The following is a 25,085-nucleotide window of genomic DNA, read 5'->3' as shown; positions in this document are numbered from 1 at the left end:
TCTAAAATAGTCTGTGCAGAAATCTCGTTTGTGCAGAAAAAAAACCTCGAACAAATTCACTGCTTGAAGAAACTTCAGCTTTGTAAATTAGATTACAACCGACTAGAAGGAGTTTTACTGTTTCAATTTTTAAGTACAAACTTGTGTTCGGATGATTTATCAGCATCTACAGAGCTGCTTAAAGTGCAATTAGTGCCGGTAACAAGATTCCAACTAGTGATATATCTGAGATTATCTTCCAAATACCTGAGATTATCACTAAGAATATCGATTGCGATAATAGAGATATCGACGATATCAGAATATCAAATTGATTTGAAAAATGCATGTAAATTTAACAACGGGTGTTTGTGTTTATCTCCCCTCTCACTGTCTCCTCTCTGCTCGCCTACCTCTCCTCATCTCCGCTTTCCCTTGCCTCCCCTCTCCTCCCCCCACCAGCCCCCTCACTCTCCACACTCTCTCTGTAATTGTAACATGAGTTTAGAATCCCTCCATTGAATTCGGTAAAGTATCAGTTTCACGTAATAAACCTTCACTGCAGTTTTCAGTTCTCATCACTCCCCCTGACTCCCTCCCCCCCCCCCGACTCTCTACACCTATCTCTCTCCCTCACCTGCCAGCTAATTTCATCCATTCCAATTTCGCGTAGATTTCTACAAAATTTTTCTTATGTCAGAAATAGTAACTGGATGTCTGAAGTTACTTCACTGAAATGTTTAGTTTTATTTACTATTAAGCGAATGTACGCGAAGAAAATGCTAAAGCGCTAAAAGTGAACCTGGGGATCGTTAGTCGTGGCTGAGATCCATTACCGGTCAAAAACAACCAACTTAGTTCTATAGCCAATCTGACAACTCTTCTTGATGCGTGAATCAAAATCTCAAATAAAATTCTATAGACTTGCAGATAAAAATGTGAAATTTATCAGAAAGATCAAAATCTCAAATAACATTCTATAATTGACTAGCAGATAAAATGTGAAATTCATCTCAAATATCAAAATCTCAGATATATCATTATTTGTGAGAGATTGAATTTCATGTGTTTGTATGTACGTCAGTAATACCTGACACCATCTGGCGAATCTACAAACCGCTTATCAATTCCTGATATAGAAATAATTACATCTCAAACAATCATTGTGTTTCATCATACACGAATATCATCCATTTATAACTTCAATCTCTGTTTAAACGTGTCATCTTTTTCACATTCACTCGAAAAACCAAATTTGAAACTATATCGGGATAATCGGTGTGATTATATCTCACACACCTGGATCCAGTCCAACGCGTCTTAACAGTTTACATTTTTGCCCTACAGTAACAAAAATATTGGAAACGAACCAATTTTAACTCTGAATTTTGAATATATTTGATTTAGGCCCGTGGAACTTCAATCTCATGAGAACTTTTTCATCAAAAGTTTTTTTTGGGTTTATCAAGCCTAGCATTTGAATAAGGTCTTGATTTTCAGTCGGCCAAAAAGTCTCGACTTAAGGTCTATTTTGACCTAAGTCCGGCCCTGATATAAATCTCATAAGAGTGAATCAATAACATCTCAATATCTGTGTTAAATCGATAAAGATGTGAATTACTATGTTAGATAGATAAAAAATATTTCTTTCAAAATTGTTAGAAATATTTCGGGTGATTCCTATCACCCTTCTTGAGATATGAGTTTAGACTGGTTTCAAGTAATGGGTTTATCGCTATGTCTTACATTGAAAAAAGTCAGCCGGGTTAAAGTACGAAAATGTTTCCGTGAGTTAGTGTAGTTTATTTGTCAATCATCTTCAGGAATACTGTATTCCTTGATCTAAATCGTAAACATTTTTTTTTTGAAAATCGTTCAATGATGTATTTTTGTATTTGTAGAGATTAAGAAGAAGTCTTCCTCCTAGTTTATTGAGACGGATGTCCACAAGTACCTGGACGACTACAACATCAGCTACGGGTATGCCGACACTAGAGCCAGAACCATGTCGAGTCAGGAGCGCCAGTTTCCGACATTCACGAGATAACACCCCGGGTTCGAGCCCGATTAACAGTCGCAGTAACAGTCCATCACCCAGTTCGCCGACCACTACTTTAGCTATACCTAAATCCCGATCGTTTTCGATAGCCACGACTGGTCAACTTCAGCCACCACCTCCTCGTCGAGGTCGCAGAAATAAGAGCATGTACTGTATTGGGTCGCATGATTTAGGAAGTCCTAATCATCCGCCGACCGACTTGAAACCGTTCACGATCGAGATAAAACCGTTGAATTCGAATAAACGACTGATTGTGACGTCGGATTATGAGAGCAGTGATTCGCCGAGCGATCATAGTGATAATATCGGAGGAATTGAGGATAACAGTGGGAGTGGTGGGTGTGGTGGGTGTGGGGGTGCAGGGGTTAAAACTGAACACATTGATCTCAATACTCAACATAGTATCGACGATGTTGATAATTCGACTTTTCAAGATGAAAACGAACATCACAAGGTAACGTCATTTATATTTATTCTATATTTAAATTTATGCGTATTGTGAAGGGAATTCCAAAATACACTATAAACAAATTTTAAAACCTTGATAACAATATTCATTTACTAAATTGTTGGTCTCTAAAGAGAGTCCAAGACTTTGTGTCTTTCAATATTTGATCAGATAATATATTAGAAATTTTCTTTTTTAATGTTTTAAATTTGTGGATTTTGATTTTATCGATACACTAATAACAATTCTGCCGAATTGACAAACTCTTTTACAATTATATGCAAATTTATGCAAATTTGTGCATATGTTTTGAATTTTTACTTTGTATAAGAAACGTTTTGATAGTAATTGTAGCGATTTCCAGTCGAATTGAGTTGTATCGCTCTCGTAAGTTTGATGATATGATCTATCAGTAATGAACCTGCGTGAGGTGTGTTAGTATCCCCTCAGTCTGCTGGGAGTATATAGTTCCTTTACACGTCTAACTGTTAATTAATAATTAGTAAATCTTAGTAAGCCGAGAGATCTCTATCAGGGGATTTGATGAATGAATCGCTCGTAGCTCAGTGGTGGTTGTACATCCGATCAGCAGCTCAGGTCGTATCCGTTCCTTACTAGAAATTTAATACCTCCACGGCGGATTAGCCCCTGTATATACTTCCGTTATCAATCTATATATTTCCGGCGCCTTACTCAATATATTCGTCTGCCGTGCGGATTGATATCAACTTTATCAAAAGGCGAGGAATTTGACAATTCATTGCAACAAATACATCTTACTGAAGCTTTTTTAAACATGGTTTGTTTAACAAACAGTTTCACTTTCAAATAAATAACTCCTTAGAATATTATCTCAAAACTGTGAAGTCATGGATCTTAGGTTTGTTAGGTCCAGAGTCCAGAACTATGGAACTGTGTCCAGAACTGTGGAACTGGGCCCAGAACTGTGGATCTGGGTCTAGAACTGTGGAACTGGGTCCAGAACTGTGGAACTGGGTCCTGAACTGTGGAACTGATCCAGAACTGTAGCACTGGGTCTAAAACTGTGGCACTGGGTCCAGAACTGTGGAACTGCACTGTGGAACTGAGTCTAGAACTGTGGAACTGCGCTGTGGATCTGGGTCTAGAACTGTGGAACTGCGCTGTGGAACTGGGTTCTCCAGAACTGTGGAACTGCGCTGTGGAACTGGGTCCAGAACTGAGAGAGACATTTATCTACAGCTCAATCGGTTCATTGTCTGATGCTGGTTGGTATCTGTTGAGATCAAACGGTGTTGTTAACGATTCTACTGAAATTACACCTGAAAGCAGGGATTAATTTGCGATTGGAAATTCACGTCAGTTTGTGACATTCCGTAATCTTAGATTCATTAAAATCCTATCAATAACTCACGTGATATATTGATTAATGTCATTTCATACGACATTTTAAACCCATAATTAAAATCTAGCATGATCTCTTCGTAACGGCAGAAAGATTTAGAACCCATTGTGACATGTGACGTATTACATACTATGTCTTTCATCACGACAATGTCTCTAATATACCGCGTAACCGAACAACAGTGAGAGTGTCATTTAGGAGCGGTCGTATATTCGTCGTATATTCTCGACTAACCATGAATACCTTCCCTTCTCTTAGCTTCCTTTAACTAACTCTCATTTCTCGCAATATAGTTTGAGCTCATTCCTGGTTACAAAGAACATACAAGGCAGTCAAACACTTTTTTTGATCTGCTTTGAAACATGTTTTTATCCTCCTTCCCAACCTTCATTCTCTGAAGCATATCTCCCTTGCCTTCCGGCCCTTGCCTTTGTCCATAGGAGCCGGTTCAAATCATGGCTTAGACTTAAGACCAGGCTTAGACTATCTTAGTTCTATAACCAATCGAACAACTTAAAAAGAAATCTTGATATTTAAGACCCCTATTGGGACTGGTCTCGACTATGGAATATAGACAATGATGCCGTGGACCAGCACGAATAAACTACGTTTAAACTTTCCCTGACCCTTTTCAAGTATGCGTATAAACCCTGCCCGAACGGTAAACCTCCACTATACATGTCTTCATTCAAATACAAATCCCTTCAAAAGCAGACTGCTAATATATTAATACGGTACGATTAAGATATTGAAACCTGGCGACACGCAAAGTGTTAATAGATTCATGTTAAAAGCGAATGATTAATGTGACTGTGAAGAAATAGAGATTGAAAAATAGCTTTTAATAAATCATTTATGAAATGAAAGAGGTGTTCGCCTTGTCCCCCCCCCCGATCTGGTGGGAAGGGAGGTATCCCTGAGTGGTGATAGGGGGTTTGTTGTAGCTGCTGCTGCTGCTGCTGCTGCTGCTGCTGCTGCTGCTGCTGCTGCTGCTGCTGCTGCTGCTGTTGCTGCTAGTTAATAATGATGCACCAGTCAGCACCTCCGGGTGTTGTTCATAAAGTCTGAAAATTGATGAAATATTCAGGATATTAAAACTCAGTCATACACAGCGTGTTTATAGTTAATGTCAATATCACTCACTTACCGCTGTAAGTCTCTCGTCTGACTCATCTATAAGGCCTGCTGTCTAATCAGTGAGACCTGCTGTCTCATCCATGAGGCCTGCTGTCTAATCAGTGAGGTCTGTGAGGTCTGTCTCATCCATGAGGCCTGTTTTCTGGACAAAAATTAGAATTTTTTGAATTAAGTAGAAAATAGAAAATTGTAAATTTTAGAAATGTTGGAGTTTTATAAGTTTTAAGTCTATCGTTATTCCACTTGAAATACGATGAAAGTAGAAAATGAATAATAAAATATCATCATTGTATACAATTCTCATTGTTTCCTCTGTGATTTACCTGAAGAACCAGACAACAGTTCAACACGAATATATTCAAATGCATATATTCAAATTGATATTTCTCGATTTCACATTAGACGGTCGTCTGTCTGCGATCTGATGCGGGGCGGTTCTCTCTCTAACGGCGGATGAGACAGAAATGAATACATAACTGTATTCATAGCATGTCTACTGTAAGAGACTCTGATCATCAAAGTCGTTTTTATTTGATCTATAAACCTCTATTATTTTGCCAACATTATAGATTCATAGCACACATCATACTCAGTATCACCTCTTCATTTTCATCGTTTCTTTCCTCTCATTCGATAAACTTCGTCTCGGAATCAATCAATACTTCAATTCTGCTCAGATTCTGTGATATTTTTTTTCGCAAAACTCTGGATCCAGTTCCACAGTTGTGTGGGTTTGATTCAACTCCGGATCCAGTTCCACAGTTGTGTGGGTTTGATTTGACTCTGAATCCAGTTCCACTGTGTGGGTTTAATTTAACTCTGAATCTAGTTCCACAGTTGTGTGGGTTTAATTTAACCATGAATCTAGTTCCACAGTTGCGTGGGTTTAATTTGATTCTGATTATTCCTAGAAATAAAAGATTCTGAATAAACCCAACGGCAGCCTGTTCCCAAAAGCTACCGTCGGTTTATCCGTAACCCTTAGCAAAAGATCTGCCTCGATTCAGCCGTAGTGACCAAAGCTGTGGGGACCAAAACAATCACTGGTGGTTGTATAAGATATCATGCCTCCCACTCTGTTTCCTGCCTAATCCTCCCCTACCTCCCTCAACCCCCCCCCCCCCCGCTGCTGGAACCTTTGTTCAAGTGAACAAACCTCTCATCAACTACACAAAGCCGATTGTGAAATTTCAGCAAATGCATGTCTGTAGTAGTTTCTGATCACGCGGTAGTTATTGTTCTTTCTTTGGATAAATTGGTCTAAACGGTATGAAATCTGCTTTGAAATCCTATCCCTCTCCCTCTCCCTCTCCCTCTCCCTCTCCCTCTCCCTCTCCCTCTCCCTCTCCCTGTCCCTGTCCCTCTCCCTCTCCCTGTCCCTCTCCCTCTCCCTCTCCCTCTCTTCCTCTCCCTCTCCCTCTCCCTCTCTTCCTCTCCCTCTCCCTCTCCCTCTCCCTCTCTCAGTATCCGTAATTGGCGTCATTTTTTATGTTTTGACCTCGGACGGGATCCGAGCCGCGCGCGCTGATTGGCTGCGGTGACTACAACGTCACAAATTAATAACCGATAGTGAATTTAATAAGTGGAATATTGATATAGGATTATATCCGACTCGCGACTCAGTACTCAACACGTGTCTACTTTCTCACAAGACTCATTCAATATTTATCAACCGTAAACATAAATCAGCTCATAATTTTGTGGTGGTGTTGATTGTGGTAGTGTTACTCGTGTCAAACCATCAGATTTCAGTTTTCTCGTGTAATACAATCGAGGATGAAACACTCCGAGTCCGTGTTGTAAAGATTACATGAAATCCCACAGAATAAGAGAAGTCCGAGTTTTGTTTTGTGTTTAACTCTGGTCTTTGTTCTGGATTATATTTCATAATTCTGTTAAGAAGAATGCGAAAATAGTAGAATAACCCCGTACACTTTGACGTGGAGGAGAATACCAGTGATAAAATAATAAACTCGCTATACATACAGTTTCAAAGTTAGCGAATTTTATTTATCAAAAATTAGAATCGAAACACTCGACGACGTTCCGCACGCTCACTAGAAAGAGATCATCGTCCGGTATAACGAAGAATCCGAAAAGTTTCCTTGTGCATTAGTTTATTCAAAACTCTTCCTGGAGATTATAAGGATTTAGTCAAAACGTCGAATATATAAATATTAGCTCAAGGAATCAACATTTTCAGTCTTTATTTGTACTCCAAAAGCGATGTTTTTTAGGGAAGAGATAAAGTATTCCTAAGACTAACGATGAAGCATTACATCGAATAAATATTAGCATTTAGGGAAAGTTTTTGGGCTATTTTTCATTCTAAGTGAGGTATTTTATATCATTAATCAGCCCCCTGGTATTTGTTGGTGTGGTTTACAGAATCTGGTGTTGTGTAATAAATCTACCTTGTGTACGGCGTAAAGAAGGTACACTACGAAATCTGTAAATGGTACTTTAGGGAGGTTTTTTACGCCGTTGCCTCGACAGACGAGAGTGTCGGCACCTCATTTTCTATAATCGTAAAGAACATGAAAAGGTCATTCTTAACAGCAAAAAACAACCCCGGAAAATTATAGCTTGAACCAGCATTATAACCTGAACCAGGGCCACTTAAGTACACTCGTGACTAAAGTTTAAAGGTAATCTGTTAGACTGGTTCTTAGATTGGCTATATAGACCCGAAATGATCTTGACTGGTCTTGGTTGATAGATTGAGCCCGAATGAGCTTAGACTGGTCTTAAGTTGTCGGATTGGCTATAGAACAGAACTTAGATTTAAGATCTTAGGTCTTAAGATGTTGATGTTTAACATAGCATAGCATCGCATCGAGATAAGCTTTGACTGGTCTTAAGATGTTGGGTTGGTCATAGAACCAAGATGAGATCAAACTGTTCAAATTTAACTCTAAGGTCAAATTCTAACCAACAGTCATAAAAATGTAACAATTTGTGCACTTTAAAATGAATTTCTTGATTTCAAGCTCATATATCTCGTTGTAATGTGTGTATACAGCTTCGAGAGATGCTTGTTGCTGGTTGTTTTTGTCGGTCTATTTCTGTAGGGATCCTGTACGTGTCTGTTCCACCGCCGCCGCCGCCTTCCCAAGATTCTGATAATTTATATCTCTAGTTAGGCTAATGATGTTTGATGTATGTCTGCCACTCCTCTGACAAACCGTAGTCATTTGCCAGTCTCGAAATTGCCAATATTTGTATATAATTAATCAGGGATTTATATGACAATGAACAATCTGAGCTGCAGCCTTTGTTTTATTGTTGACAATCAATAATTCAACACCACCAGATATCCCGCTAGATGGCGATGGCCGGGGAGATGGCGTGACAGGCAATATTTGTCTTGTTAACAAAATCAAATTTGACCTATATTTTAGGCTCCCGAATTCATACATTATCACATGACCCACCAAATAAACATTGGTAGCCTATAGAGCCTAGTTTCATTGACAACTGATAGAGAAAAGATTTTTGCTTTTGAAACCGAAATACCGAATAACTACGAGCGACACCTGGAGGATCGTTGCTTGCCACAAATCGGAATCCTCGATTGCCACAGTTGCGTTGGAATTTCCCATTGATGGTTACGTCTGCAGTTTGTAACAGACCAATCATTCCTCACTCAAAATAAAACCACTTCAATTAGAATTATAAAGATCGGTATAAAAAACAGATTTACAGTACGGCATTGTGAAATTGAAAAGCGAACTAATTCTCTCTCTCTCTTCAATCTCAATCGAATGACGACTGTTAGTCGGCTGCTGTTGTCGCCAAGCAACCGGACAATGTTCGATGACAATGCTGTGTTTACTGTAAGAAATGGAAGCTAAATTTCGTCAATAAAAGTAACGCATTTTGTCACCTGCATTTCTTCAATATAATGTTTGCAATATCTAACTGTTTACTTTGACCGTTTCTGGCGGCTGGATTAGTATTGATTCCTAAATCGAGATGGAAGCGGAAACGCTTCAGCTAGTTGTAGTTTAGAACAGCGAGGTCCCTCAACCTTCCTGGACTACAGTACATAGAATTCACTTTTAATCATTGGGAGTCAAATTTCAGAAATTTTAATCAGTTGAAATCAGTTTATTTTTTAGATATTTCTACTTTAGAATTAAATTTTGACTCGGAACTGTGGAACTGAGCCCAGCCGGTTATGAAGTGTTCATGAAGTTCAGAGTCGACTAGCATTTGACGGCCAGTATGACGCGTGTTCGAGCATTCATTCGGCCTATACTAGGCAGTGGCGGATCCAGCAAAAATTGAAAATTGGGTCCAGTGGAAAATGCATTTTCATAGGCTAGGCTAGCGGGTTCCACCTGGTTCCTATAATCGGTTATAATTTTGAAGGAATTCATCTAAAAGGTTCCAATATCCGAGAGGAAAGAATTAGATTTACAGATTTTCACGAACTCTTTTAAAAAAAAGGCCACCTTGGAAAGGTAGGGGTTCAGGCCCCCGGGAGACCACCCCATAAAACCGCCCTATCAAGTACTGTTGTCCAATTTCATCAACGTTATAATTTCTGAAATGATTCTATGATGGTTTATCTTCATCTGTTTAATGATGGCTTCGATATGCAACAATTTGTTGATTAACTGAACGTAACTCTGCACAGAAACTCTGTATAAGGTACAGAGCTATCGAGGCCTCGCACATTCTATTGTTATTTGAGTAATGTAAGTCCCTGGTGATAATCAGATGAAGGTGTTCACTGTATTCGGTACTGGCTTCGTCGTATTCAGTCGCCTTCGTTTTAGATCCGACATCAAAGCCATGAAAAAATCCATCTAAAATTACTTCGTCAAACTGACAATAGTCTCTACTTATCGTTGAATGATTCCCGTTCAACAACTCGTTTCCTATTACTGTAACATATTGTGTGGTGTGTCTATACTGGTGAGTTCTCAGGAAAATAAAGTCTATTAGCAATTTTCAGCTGTGCGCGTTATAGAAAATGTCAAACCTTTTACGGATATTGATGAAAAAATTACGGGTGCTGCTATTATACGAATTATATGATATAACTTATTCAGTTAAATCTTCAAAAGGTTATTTGGTATTTACTTCAGACTTCAATAGAAAGGAAATGCCACACGTAGGTTGCCATTTAATTATAGAGTATATATTCTAGAACTGTGTAATACATTTCAATTTAGATAACATAATTACAAAATGAACATTCTTGGACTGATATCAGTTTATGATATCAAAAAATGCATTCTTTCTGTTAAAACATACGTTCATACTGTATGGAGTATAATCCAGAAATCATACTTGTACCTTGGATAAAAACATTTCCACGTAGATAATCAAACTAAACTGATAAAACTGTCGACTGTCTGTCTACTCTATGTTATCATCTTAATATTTGTCTGTTGAGATATTTCATGTAACGGACTGTAAATAGAAATTAATATCATTAATATCAATAATTATAATAATTACATTATTAATATTATTATTATTAAATTTATTTTCTAAACAGTATCGTTATTTTTAATGAATTGTATCACAAAGTGTGAATTGCAGAACAAACATTTGAAAAAATGTTTCTTTGAAAGGGGATGTAACTGTATAATGAAGAAGGCCTGCGTGAAGTTATATCATGTTACAAATACTGAACTGAATTGACATCAATTATTAAAAAAGTGTCCATTACTAATTCTGCAGCGGTGACTGAGAGAGACGTAGAGCTCCGGAGAGAGAAGAGAGAGGAGAGAGAGGAGAGATTAGTAAATGCATTAGCCTGCGGGGTTTCACACAATTTGTTAAAGAGAAAAATAAAAGGACAGTTGAAACTGTGTTAAATAGCTTCATTCTGTGTAAATTCTAAATGGATTTAGATGTAATGTCTAATGATAGAAAACAATTACAACTCATCAAATTAACTTCATTACATTCAAACACTGTCTGTGCGTCTATATTGTAACTATATCCATCATCATCCGTGGAGGTTTATATTGCCTTGGAGTAATCATTTGACAAATGATTACTCCAAGATATTGCAGAACATCTAAACACCAGTGAATATCTAGGGACAATATTGCCAGACGTACGTGTTTAGCCTCCCCCCACTTCCAGACCCCCCCCCCCCCAAAAAAAAAAAAATAAAAACTGAAATGGCGTCTGTGGGCAGTACAAAAAGATATTTCCCAACAATTCTTCGAACATAAGACTCGAACCTTGGACCACCCGCTTGCCAAACCTTTGGTCTAACCACTTTGACCACTGAGTTCTAGTGATAGGAACAGTTTGTTAGTTAGTTTGGTCAGTGTGGTGACCAGTCATGTGTGGTGACTGGCTGTCAACAATTCTCTATTCATCCAGAGTTTCTTATGAGGCCCTTTAAAATAACAAATTCCTATATGACTGCTTTGCGGCTATTTTTTGAATTCTCGTATTTATTTACAGGGCGATGAAGAGGCCGAAGAAGATGAAGGAAGTTCATCAACTGCTGCAGCTGATGACGTTATTGATACGGACAATGATAATGATATTTTTGATATATCAGATTTAGATAGAAATGAATTGTTACATATATCTAAACTATCGATTTGGGATTATCCGATATTCACGTTAGCAGATGATTGTAAACAATTCATCCTATCAAAGGTGAGTCCTCGCTCTCTATCTCTCTCTCCTGGCTCACCCTCTCCATCTGTCCATCTCCCTCACTCCATTTCTCCCTCTCTCCCTCTCTCCCTTTCCCTATCTCCCTCCCTCTGCTTCCCTCCCTCTCTGCCTCGCCCTCTGCCTCGCTCCATCCCCCTCCCTCCTGTTCATTCATCAGTTATTTGTTAGTCAGGTCTAAAGAGTATGTACACTCTCATCTGTGATCTATTTCTATTTCTGTTTCTATTTTCTTCGCGGTTTCTTTTTATCTGAAGCTCAATTTTCTACGATTGATCTAAACGCGTGTGTTTTGTATTCAGCTGAATGGAACTAATTCACACCGATACCCTTCTTACTCTTCAACCCTCCCCCATATTTCTACCACTCACAGCATCTATCAACATCTAACCCATTCTTATTCACCTCTCTCTCTCACTTTCTTGCTCTCTCCTCTTTCCCTCCCTGTCTTACACTTTTACTCACTGTCCCTCTCAACTACTCCACCAGTAATAGATAGTTCACCATTCACATCTCATTCATAACTTCTCTCCCTCCATTTCTTGCTCATTTCCCCTTCTCCCCTCTCCCATCTCTCTCCCATCTCCCTCATGTTTTACTTATACACTCTACCTCTGTTTCCCTTCTTCCCTTATTACTCGCCCTCTCCCTTCCTCTCCCCCCCATCTCTCTCTCTTTCTCCTTATATCTCACTCTCCATGTTAATCTCGATGTCAGTTTTCAATTAATTTCAATAAATTCCCAATGTACTTTAGCCTCAATACTGAAATCATGAGCTGTCAGAAAATATAATCAATTCTTCCAGTTTAAAATCTCAAAAATAAACAAAGCATTGCGACTGAGAAATGAGTAATAACGGAAGCTCCACGTGTTGGATGTGTTTCATCGTGAAGAAGTGTTGATTTTTATATGGTTGTAATTTACAGGTTGCCTACAAGTTATTTATGGAAGTTGGTTTATTCGAAACATTCCGAATATCGAGAACTGAATTCCTCAACTATTTCCACGCGTTAGAAATTGGATATCGGGATAAACCTTGTAAGTTTCATATAAATGTTGTTCAATTGAGATTTTTAATGATATTTTCAAGAAGTGAGTTGTTAAAAGAGACTAGGATTGAAAGAAAACTAGAAACATCAGAGTTTGTGACGAATCGCGATTCGATGTTACTCGATTTTAGAAGTTTTATTGAGGAGACAGTTTCAAACAAATCCAGGGCAAATCACATCATTCTAATTACAGCGAGATCTGATAAACTAGAATTTAAAGATCTTTTAACTACAAAAAAAAATTAAACAACAAACCCCGGTATTTTAATTTCAGAAGTTTTATTCAAGGACACACAGACAATTTAACAACTTCTAAGCCTTTTGTCACTACATTTTTAGAACTTCTAATCCTTTCGTCACTTCATTTTTAGAACTTCTAAGATGCCACAAAGCTAGTTTAACATTTAAGAGTGAATGGCGTTGTTTGAATATTCAGTTCTATATCCAACAGAGTTCACACGAGGAGGGGGAGTTATATCACATCATAGACTGTCAAGATATGGAGTTTTTTTTAGAGTCGATGATCAGCGTATATAAATGATGAAAAGCCCGATTCACTCATCAAACGTTAAACACTATTCGTAATCAGAGGCGATTTGTGTGGTTTACGAGTGTTTGAACTGTAATTAAAGGGACGTTTGTGAGAGTGAGGAGAGAGAGAGAGAGAGAGAGAGAGAGAGAGGGAGAGAGAGAGAGAGGGACTGTAGAAAGGGTTTATTGAGCGTGAACTTCACACAACCATCCATTAATAAAATGAAATGATAGATTCACTCATGCTATTAATTTGGCCTGTCATCCGTAGCTGCTGTTGATGCTGTTCATGCTGCTGCTGATGCTGCTGATGCTGTTGATGATACTGTTCAATGTTTATATTTATCTGGTACTAATCCGTTAAGTATCACGTTATAATGATTATAATTCTATCATTAAATGGAATTATCTCTTCATTAACGCGCACAGTAACAGAATAACCACTTACACCACGCAAACCACACATCTATATCCATTAGGATTGGAGCCATCCATCCATAACGGTTGGAGACATCCCTGAGGGTATGAGCTCCTGCGTCCATTCAGGAAAGGAGCCATCCCAATTCAATTTAATTCAATTCAAAATTTATCAATCCTTATAGATGCATTAACAGCAGCATTAGATATACATCACTGAAGTGTAATGTAATAACAAGAATATAAAAACAGAAAGAAAAACAGCAAACATTGGTAAAAAAATGTCGCGTCATTGAACGCTTAGAGCTCCGCATCCAGGATAGGATAGAGTGATCGTCGAGGCAGGCCCTGGTAGCCAGCATCATCAGGCTATTGATTTTACACGGTCGGGACACCGGTCTATGGTGTTTACTATTTGTGTTTTATCCTAGTCATTTATTGAATTTATATGAAATAGTGAATTTAGCGGGGACATCATTTATTTCTGACATTCAATAGAATGCAAGAATTATACTACAAGTGTGTTACTACCACGGGTTTTTGTTTTAGCCCAGAACTTTGCCCGCGAATGATCTTCGGCGCTGCCCGTATTGAAACAACTAGCTTCCTATAGTACATGTTTGAATATAATCTAAATTACACAGTTATATTGTAGAGTTTATTTCATACAGATCAATCAATCATTTCATTCTTCAATAGAAAACGTTCTATTGATAATTAAACCGTTGTATCCTGCTGGATTACTGTATGACAAATCACAGCAAAAACGTGTCACTTTTTTATTACCTTTAAGGTGAATTTCAGGTCGAAGTCGTTTATTATCTACAGAAATTAATTGTATTTGTCTCGTGGTAATTTAAGGAGGGTCGAGTTATTAGGTACAAGGCTCGAACGTGTAAACGGTGGATTCATTGTAGAAGACATTAAATCATTTGTAAAAAAGTGACATTTCTTAGTTTGTACTTTCATTGACCTGACATTGTGACAGTACACTTAACCACAGTTTCAGTGTTTATTCATTTGGTTGAATAGAAATTGCTAGTACAAAACGACCACGGGTTCGCTATAGTGACGTATGTACCTTTCAAGTTGCACTCACTAACATCAGGTTCGAATCCCACAATAAATATATGACTGTCAAATCAATTCCAAATTGACTGATGCTACTATTAACCCTATTGATAAATTGAGATCGATATTGATATTGATATTGATATACTATTTAGGATGTTTTGATGATATTGATATATCATGATAGATGACATGTTGTAATATCTAATGGTTTAGTTGTAATGGATATGATTGATATATTATAGATTTTGCTATATTGTTATATCTTGATATTTTAATGAGATATTTTGTTGTTGTTGATATATTTTGCCAATATACTGTTGATATTCTATTGATATTTTGTTGATATTCTGCTGATATTTTTGCTGATATTCTGCTGATATTCTACTGATATTCTATTGATATCTTGCTGATATTCTGCTGTTATTCTACTGATATTTTGTTGATATCTTGCTGATATTCTGCTGTTATTCTACTGATATTTTGTTGATATTTTGCTGATATTCTGATGGATATTCTATTGATATTTTGTTGATATTCTGCTGATATTCTATTGATATTTTGCTGATATTCTGATGGATATTCTATTGATATTCTGCTGATATTTTGCTGATATTTTGTTGATATTTTGCTGATATTCTGCTGATATTTTGTTGATATTTTGCTGATATTCTATTGATATTTTGCTGATATTCTGATGGATATTCTATTGATATTTTGCTGATATTCTGCTGGATATTTTGCTGATATTCTGATGGATATTCTGCTGGATATTTTGTTGATATTCTGCTGATATTCTATTGATATTTTGCTGATATTCTGATGGATATTTAACTGATATTTTCAGATCACAATCGGATACACGCTACTGATGTTCTTCACGGTGTATATTTCCTCACATCTCAACCGATTCCCGGATTTGTGCAGATTATTCCAGAAGATGACTCCAGTAATACCGCGACCTGTAATATTAAACACGACACTGGTATGTATAATATCATCATTCCCCTCATCCTCATCACCAGTCTACTCGCCAGGGATTAAACCGTTGAAAAGAACACCTGCTGTTAAATCCCTGATACTTACACACGAGGGATCGGCTTTTATAACGGTTTCATTTCAAAAACCTCGCTGAACTCTTTCAATAGATGTTATACATTGAACGTTCATGCCACGTCATATTGGACGTATTTAATTTCTGTTAGCCGCTTGTGCTTGATAGCCGATTGACGGTCAATGTGACGTCACGTGCATCGCGGCCCGACCTGCGGGTCTACCACTTTCACATACGGATATAGTGTCGTTTCTAGTAACTGCTGCTGTTGGGCTTATCAGTTACATTCTTATCAGCGCGGCAGACTTATCCTTGGCTTCTATCGACGAAAGACTTACCGTCGTCGTCGCACGTCTCAAAGAGCTTACCATCCCCGTATCTTAATGCATTGTTTAGATCAATTAGAGGCTATGAGTTCATTAGTTGATTGGACCGAGCAGGAAAACACGTAAACTATAGAATAGAAATAACTCACCGCACCACCGCGTTATTATATGCAAATTTATGCAAATTTATGCACGTTTCGTTGTAGATTCTGAAATCGACCGGCCGACGATAAAACAGAGGACTAGTTTCGTAGCGGAGGATACGTATGGTATAATGGGTGGTAATCTACCGGCTTTAGAATTGATGGCTATGTATACAGCGGCGGCGATGCATGACTACGACCATCCGGGACGAACTAACGCCTTCCTAGTAGCTACACATGCCACTCAGGTAATGTGCCCCAGGACCCACCCACTCCCGAATACATCTCTACAACACCTTATTCAGGACCCACCCACAGCCGAACCCATCTCTACACCTCACCCAGGACCCACACCCGAACCCATCTCTACTTGTCACCTCACCCAGGACCAGGTCCCATATACCCCAGACCCCTCCCAGGTCCTACCAAAGACCATCTACACTAGGACCCACCCAAACCTCACCCAGTCAGGAATGTCCTATTCCGCCAAGATCCCTCAGCACTACTAACACCTCACCGAGACCTGCAGCTCGTCCAGACCTGCACCTCATCCAGACCCTCACTAGCTCATCGATACCTGCAGCTCATCCAGACCTGCAGCTCATCCTCATCCCTCATCCAGTACTCATGAACTCAGGATGTCCACCAGATTTATTCAGGACTCTATCTCCTCAGGGCCCGCAACACATCCCAGGACCACCCAGATATGTCCTATACCCACCAGGGCCCAGTATTCCACCCACGACCCTATTCCACTCAGGTATTCCCCCATGCACCCCAACACCTGATGGGATTAAACTCACTGTTTATGACGGGTTGGATTAAACATCAAGTAAATAAAATCCAAAACGGTTTGGATTTAATCATCATAGATCATTGATTTGAGAGTATAGTATAAACTCACAGTGTGAGAGAGAGAGATAGGTGAGAGGGCTTGGTATTTCAGACCCCCGGGGACCCTGGGGGTTAGAATCAATTCTAGAATAACACTTGCATAGATGGAGAGAGAGAGAGGTGTTAAATGAAATATATACAGATATCAAGTCCTCAAACAGCTTCAATCTTTCACCTGATAACTGATTCCATCATCCGTGTGTGTAAGAGAGGTGAGAGGCAGAAATATGTGTGAAAGTCATGTGTTTCACTTAAGTACATCCGCCAGGTATTTATACGTAGAGGTCACGTGTTCATTCTGTTTACACTTCTATCCGGTGAAACCTTCCAGTATCACGTGGAACTTTCACGCGTGAAACCCGCCTCAGAAATTCGCTGTTTTCTTACGTAAATTGATGATGATGCGAAATCAGCGCAAGAAAAATAATGTCTGAAATGTTTCCTTGAACTACGTTTTATTTATTCAACGTTTCGAATTTGATGACCATTGATGAAGGGAACATTCAGAGTCCGTGTTATAAAAGTAATAGTCACCACGCTCCAAGATAAAAAAAGAGGCCGAAATATTTCCTTGAGCTACAATAGTTTATTCCACATTTTGACTTTACCCACTTGTATTCCGAGATATTGTGGGAACGTTGAATTAACTAAAACAAAAAGAGTCTGAAATATTTCCTTGAGCTTTTGTCGTTTATTCAACGTCTATAAAGCTACTAGCTCAAGGAAACATTTCTGCATCTTTTGCACGCTTTTCAAATATTACATTTATAGTATTAAAATGTATGTTATGTTTATTTATTTGTAGGCAATATTATATAACGACAGATCAGTATTAGAGAATCATCACGCGGCCGCCGCCTGGAATCTACTCCTAGAACATCCTAAATACAACTGGTTGAAACATCTGGATAAATCAGAATTTAAACGATTCAGATATCTGGTGATAGAAGCGATATTAGCAACTGATCTCAAACGCCATTTTGAAATATTAGCAGAATTCAACGCAAAGGTATTCCCTCTCCCTCTCCCTCTCCCTCTCCCTCTCCCTCTCCCTCTCCCTCTCCCTCTCCCTCTCCCTCTCCCTCTCCCTCTCCCTCTCCCTCTCCCTCTCCCTCTCCCTCTCCCTCTCCCTCTCCCTCTCCCTCTCCCTCTCCCTCTCCCTCTCCCTCTCCCTCTCCCTCTCCCTCTCCCTCTCCCTCTCCCTCTCCCTCTCCCTCTCCCTCTCCCTCTCCCTCTCCCTCTCCCTCTCCCTCTCCCTCTCCCTCTCCCTCTCCCTCTCCCTCTCCCTCTCCCTCTCCCTCTCCCTCTCCCTCTCCCTCTCCCTCTCCCTCTCCCTCTCCCTCTCCCTCTCCCTCTCCCTCTCCCTCTCCCTCTCCCTCTCCCTCTCCCTCTCCCTCTCCCTCTCCCTCTCCCTCTCCCTCTCCCTCTCCCTCTCCCTCTCCCTCTCCCTCTCCCTCTCCCTCTCCCTCTCCCTCTCCCTCTCCCTCTCCCTCTCCCTCTATTCCTTGTTTTAACTGCCCTTCAGAAAATGATTTCAACTCTTTATACTGAGTTAAACCTAAAATACATAAAGATTTATGCGAACATTACAGAAAATGAACTCGGGTATATTTGGGCCTCGGGGGTCAATAACAATCTCTACTCATTGTAAAAACGCGTCTCATCTGTAATTAAACACGTACCGGGGTAGAATACTAGAGTTTCACTATAAATCATTGACATTGAGTTGTAACTGTGAAACTCGTAAGTGTTCTATCTTTGTAGTTTCTAATCTTAAAAAATTCCCAACAACAAGCGACAAGTTTTAATTAAATCTGATCGAAAACTGTTGTTTAATCACCCTAGACGCAGCAGCAGCAGCAGCAGCAGCAGCAGTAGGGTGTCGATTCATTCCCGGGATTACAGAACAATCCCCGGATCTATGAGTTAATCCTAGATCTGTGAATCTGTAAAATCTCAAATGTCAATGATTAACATTTCACTAAATCTGATGGATTAAAATCCGTTACAACATCAAACACAGATTTCTGAATGGTTGTAAAGGAGTAAGCGCGGAGGAGGAGAATATGGAATGGCAGAGTCAAACTGAACCCCCCCCCGCTCCCCCTCCCCCAAGTTCTAATCTATTACAGAATGCGAGCGGGTGAAGTTCGGTTTTAATTCGCTCTTTGCAATGACGTGATACTGAATGTCAGTTAGTTGAAAGGTCCGGGAATGGTCGACGATGGGATTGAGCGCAGTCGCTGTAGTTCGCGACCTTTGTTCCAAAATGGCCGACACGTAACGAACTATAGTCCGTTCGATTATTATTAGCTCCGACCACGAAAACCTGTGTTCGCCTGGACCCGGTCCATCCCTGATCCCTGAGAGACAGATATACGATCTCTTACGGAAAGTCTCTTGCCTTTGATGAAACGCTAATTAACTGTGGTTATCTAATTATAGTGTAATGATGATGTTGCCACTGGGCTCGACTGGAGTTCTGAAGCCGATAGATTACTCGTATCACAAATTATTATCAAATTAGCCGATATTAACGGACCAGCTAAAACTCGAGATTTACATATAGACTGGACTGATAGAATTACTGAGGAGTTCTATGAACAGGTAAAATATCAAATATCGCACATTCTCGATATATCATCCAATAAATATCAGATATTCTAGCTATATACCAAATGAATATCAGATATTCTCGCTATAGCAAACTAATATCAGATATTCTAGCTATATACCAAATAAATATCAGATATTCTAGCTATATACTAAATAAATATCAGATATTCTCGATGTACACGGAAAATATCAGATATTCTTGCTATAGCAAACTAATATCAGATATTCTCGCTATATACCAAATAATTATCAGATATTCTCGCTATATACAAAATAAATATCAGATATTCTCGATGTACACGAAAAATATCAGATATTCTTGCTATACCAAATGAATATCAGATATTCTCGGTGTATATCAGATATTCGTTGTATAATCAATTTATCTGAATTCAACTATCAGAAAATTATTTTTTATCTCTTTTTTAAATTGTTCGTTTATCTTCCACAACGGTCGATGCTATAAGGCAGACGTAGCAGCCATTTTTCATATAACCGATAATATTTTCCCAGTAAAAATTATGAAAACATGTCAGTTTTAAACTGTGTAAGTTTAACTAATTCTGTAAGGTTTCAAACTCAACGTTCAGTCAAACCGTCCGTTACGCCTTTGAAGCTTTTAACCGTTATTTCTAATGTTTGAAAAGGCGTTTTGAATATAGAGGGTATGACGTCACAGAACGTCATAATGGCTGCCATGCACGTCGACCTGTGACGTACCGTGAACAATAGCGATGACGTCATTGCGTGGCTACAATTCAATGATTTAATAAATAGTAAATGATATTTCAGGATTTGACATATTGATTTCTGGGTGCATATGAAGAATATGTTTTTTAAGCTACAAATGGTTTTGGGCAAATCTTATCAGATTCGTTGCGTAGATTTGTTATATATTATTGTTATGTGATACAGGGTGATGAGGAAGCTAGTCTAGGAATGCCTATATCACCATTCATGGATCGACGCTCTCCACAGTTAGCCAAATTACAACAATCATTCATCAACCACTTGGTGGCGCCACTAGTGAACGCGTGTTCTGCAGCAGGTCTCATACCGGGACAATGGATCGAAGATGAAAGCGATAATGAAGGTCATTATATCAAAATATCGAAATAATCAAGATGAGATATAATCAAATTTAACTCGCATTGTGTCAAATATCGATGATAAAGATATTTTCGATGAAAATGAAGTAAAATGTTTATGGAAATTATGAATGTGAAATTCCATCTCGAAATATATTAACGACCCCCCTCCCCTTACAGACTCTTACATACCCTCGGAGATGTAGGTTTTATTTTTTTTGGTATTTATAGCGAGTTTATCAGATACAGAGCCAGGTATTGATACAAACAGTAAGGATGCGGAAGAAGATGCAGAATCAGGTAAAATCCTCGTCGATACGAATTGTGAATATTTGCTACGAACTAAATTCCACGTGCACTATCTATCGGAAATAGAGAGAATTCTTTAATTTGAATAAATAGTCGTGTCCTATGGTGTTGTTATAGAAACTGAGATATGGTCATAAGTCGTACAGTAGATTATCAACCACTCCCTTTATCTGACGGTTTCCCCAACCAGCGATACAGATATATGTAGATATGAACTCTCATTGACTTCATGCTAAACGTCGCCTTGTTCATTCTCTATTCAAATACCCCACAGGGATAGTTGCATCAGACTAGTGTCTAAACACACCTTGGCTCTATAGACAATATAACAACTTTACTCGGTTCTCAAAACGAATCTAACGACTTATAATCAATCAATCTCAGTTTTGATATCAACACCACACCGGGTTCGAACCTAGGACATCCCTTTGTTAAGTAGTCCTAAACTTGAGTGTCTGCTGGTTCTAAATTGGCACATTTAATCATCACTGAAACAAGCCCGCCCTGTGTGTCGGGTTAGTTTTGAATTCAAATTTTCTTTTCTCGTCTATTTTTTCAGATACCAGTTCTTATTCCCAGTCGTCTCTGAGTCCGAATCGACCGCAGGCAAAAACGAAGAAAATCGCGTGTATATTGACGAAAAATCTGAAAGATAATTTAGACATGTGGCTCGCTAGAATTAAAGAAGAGCAAGAGTTAGAAAACACAACAGATGTAAGAAACTTAAAAACAGATTCTCTTACATCACTGCTCTACCATATAGACACAATAGTGATTTATATGCTGATTAATTTGGTCGGAAACTGGTTCTCTTGTCGACCTTGTGCAGGATCCTTAAAAGTTGCTTTTTTTTCTGAATTATCTCTGAACTTTATACCTGAACTAATTCTTATTGCCTTATCTTATGGAATCTTATAAACTTCTCTTGTATAGTTGGTCGGATAAGGAAAATATTTCTACTTGGAAATACTATAATGAATGCATCTTACTCATCCATGACTTATCACAGGCTACCAGGCAAAAAAAAACAACTTTTAAATGATCAGAAATACATATCCTAAAATGTGTCACACGACCTTAAAGAATAGGCCTTGGATCCGCTGCTACATATAGCTTAGGATCCATTATTTTCAGCGGTTGTAAATCATCAAGGATTTTAACACAGGTTACGATATTTCTATTTTAGGAAACAGAAAATATCGAAGTTTCTAAAAAGGAGATGGAACCGATTGCGGAAGAGGAGTCGACGTCTCCTACGAGTCGAAATGAACCACAACAATCTTTAAATTCTGTAAAAGCGAACGGTTAAAACTAATACTGAAAATAAACTGTGGAAAATCAGGGTCTTTAACACAAGAAGAGATTGAGGAGGTTTGGTGGAAGCCGGTGAATTATGTCTGATACCATGACAAACATTTACATGTTCATATATCATGTATTATATATACAGTGGTTTAAATAATTTGTTAGTAATTTATTTCTAGGAAATGTTTATTATATTAATAGCATTCATATTAGTTATTAGTTATGTAGTTAATAAATCAACGGAATATTTCGGGTAAGAAATAGTTAAAAAACGTCAACTATTTTCCCAAGAAATCGTTGTGTATAATTATTCGTTCTATTTTATGTTAAGTACTTTTCGAAATCATTTTTAGCACGATTAGAATCGGTATTTTCTGAGTCTCAGTTTCATCGTGTTGATATCGATAAAGCTGGTGGTATACAGTGACTCGTAAACAACGAAGGGATTTGTCTTGAACAAGAACAGACTCTTCAAAATGACCAGGGCTCGGTTTCATAGGATCTGTGGGTATCAAAGTAAATCCTCCAACCAGAGCGAACTTCGGTTATCGGAGTTTGGAGTAATTCGATGATAACTCCAAGATAAAAGTTTGTCGACTATTTGCGTACTAAGTGAAACCGAATCTCAGTTAGTCGGAAGGTCCGAAGAAAGTCGAGCACAGTATTTGAGCACGGTCGCTGTAGCTAGTTCGGGCCTAGTTCCAAGATGGCGGACACTGCGTTACGACCAAACTTCCGTAGTTCTGACCAAAGTCGAGATTAACCCACGAAAACCGAAGTTCTCCCTGGTTGACAATCACCACGCGATAATAACTGACAAATTTCACAATGTTTCCATGCACAGATAATTTCGCCCTCACATATATGAGATTGGGCCCAGGTCACGGATTTGTAATAAAGACTTTGTGATGATTTAGTTTGTGAATGTATCGCTTATTACCCTGACACAGTTTGGATACCATATATATATTCTCTCTCTCTACTATTGCTCAATCTTCATAATACTTTATATATTTCTCTTCCCGTGGTAGCTATCATTGTTTAGTACTGAGTGCCCCACACCCCCAGCCCCGGAGCCAGCCCCCGTCTTCAATACCAGCTCATAGATAAAAAAGCAACCAAAATATTTTATATTTGTAGTATATAAGTCAATATCATGTCTTTCAATTTAAACTGTCTCAAAATTCCAGAAACTGATTCATTAAACTGACGGAAATTCTAATTACAGAAACTTGATTTTGATTTAAGAATTATTTCGGAAGTTAAATCATAAAAGTATTTTGACCCTAGAACAGTTTCTAACCCCAGGTTTCAGGTTATTTATATAGAACCAAAATTATCTTAAGACTGGTCTTAAAGTTACTAGACTTGTCATAGAACCAAAAGTTATTAGATTCACTATAGAACCAGTGTGAACTCAACTGGCTCGGCCGATTAGGTCCTATATTTTCTGATCGATGTTATGTCGAATTGATGCCCAGGATTCTCAGTCACACAGTTACAAAATAAAGCCTTAAAACTGCATTTCAACCATTTCTAATTCCGTACTTAACTATAGAATAAACGCCCATATCTGGTCACATGATAATCTATTTTCATATATATTTAAACATTATAATGATTATTATAATTCACATGTGAACAGTTCTTGGATGAATTGTTCCCGAAATCAGCGACGATTTACGATATTGTTATTTATGTAAATAAACAAGTGATAGAAACAGGTGCGCGGTGATTTTGTAATTGTTAATTACCGCGCTATGTGAAGAGGGAGGGGGAGGTATATATGAAATTATTCACACTGACCAGTACAGAGAGTGATAACAGAAAACATGACTTCTTGACGGCAGGTATATATGGGGAATGGGGAATGGGGAGGGGAGTGGGGTGGGCGTAATGGGAGAATGGGAGGGCGGTTAAAAGTTATCTGTATCATATCAGACCTATGACAATATATCGATAAATCAGTTGATATCAACCAGTAGAAGATAAGAAACGATTTCTGAAATAACACTTAAACAAATGACCAGGATTGAGTTCCGCGGTTGTGAGTTAAAACCTTGAAAATAAACTATGAGTTAACTCAAACTATTACTGTTACTACGAGCAGGGAACCTCCCTGCTAAGAGAGTTAACTCAAACTCTTTCCGTTACTGTCGCACCGGACTCAGTTCCACAGTTGTGGGTTAAGATTCTACATTTCTGAGTTTTATTTGATTCTTGAGTTAAAACATTAACAATGAACCGATTTTAACTCAAAGGAGTGTTGATCGCTCCGGTTAGCGGGTGAAGAAACCCCAGTTAAGGGGTCAAGGGCGTAGAACTCTTCGGTTAAGGAGGAGTAGAATCATTATAAAGTGAAGTGTTATTTGTATATACTAGAATCATTTAGAATAACGAATGTACTTAGAAAACATTCAATCATTTCGTGTTTTTCCAGATATTGTAGAACTTATATTTTCATATTTATAGATATGATATAACTACGTGATGACGTACGTGTGTGTTTATTTTTTTGTTGAGAGGCGCTGGAATCTGAAAAGTGTCCATGGGCTGCTGGAGCATACTGTGAGCGCCCATGGGCCTTAAACAGATCATTGTCGTTTGTAATTAAAAGA

The 25,085-nt window shown here is 38.5% G+C and overlaps 1 protein-coding gene across 1 annotated transcript in view; it reads left to right on the top strand.

Moving 5' to 3' along the window:
• LOC141898085 (cGMP-inhibited 3',5'-cyclic phosphodiesterase 3A-like) overlaps nt 1–22,661 on the top strand; it is a 41,031-nt gene extending 18,370 nt beyond the window's left edge. The window contains exons 3-13 of the mRNA XM_074783896.1: nt 1,881–2,492; nt 11,446–11,646; nt 12,591–12,702; nt 15,580–15,717; nt 16,319–16,503; nt 17,955–18,158; nt 19,595–19,756; nt 20,681–20,858; nt 21,085–21,153; nt 21,722–21,876; nt 22,349–22,661. Coding sequence (XP_074639997.1) covers nt 1,881–2,492; nt 11,446–11,646; nt 12,591–12,702; nt 15,580–15,717; nt 16,319–16,503; nt 17,955–18,158; nt 19,595–19,756; nt 20,681–20,858; nt 21,085–21,153; nt 21,722–21,876; nt 22,349–22,471 — 2,139 coding nt within the window. The 3' untranslated portion in view covers nt 22,472–22,661. The remainder of the gene's footprint in view (nt 1–1,880; nt 2,493–11,445; nt 11,647–12,590; nt 12,703–15,579; nt 15,718–16,318; nt 16,504–17,954; nt 18,159–19,594; nt 19,757–20,680; nt 20,859–21,084; nt 21,154–21,721; nt 21,877–22,348) is intronic.
• Nucleotides 22,662–25,085: the final 2,424 nt, after the last annotated feature.

The sequence above is a fragment of the Tubulanus polymorphus genome, chromosome 1, assembly GCF_964204645.1.
Source record: "Tubulanus polymorphus chromosome 1, tnTubPoly1.2, whole genome shotgun sequence".
In the NCBI taxonomy this organism is placed as follows: Eukaryota; Metazoa; Nemertea; class Palaeonemertea; order Tubulaniformes; family Tubulanidae; genus Tubulanus; species Tubulanus polymorphus.
This window is presented reverse-complemented; position numbering and strand designations above follow the sequence as displayed.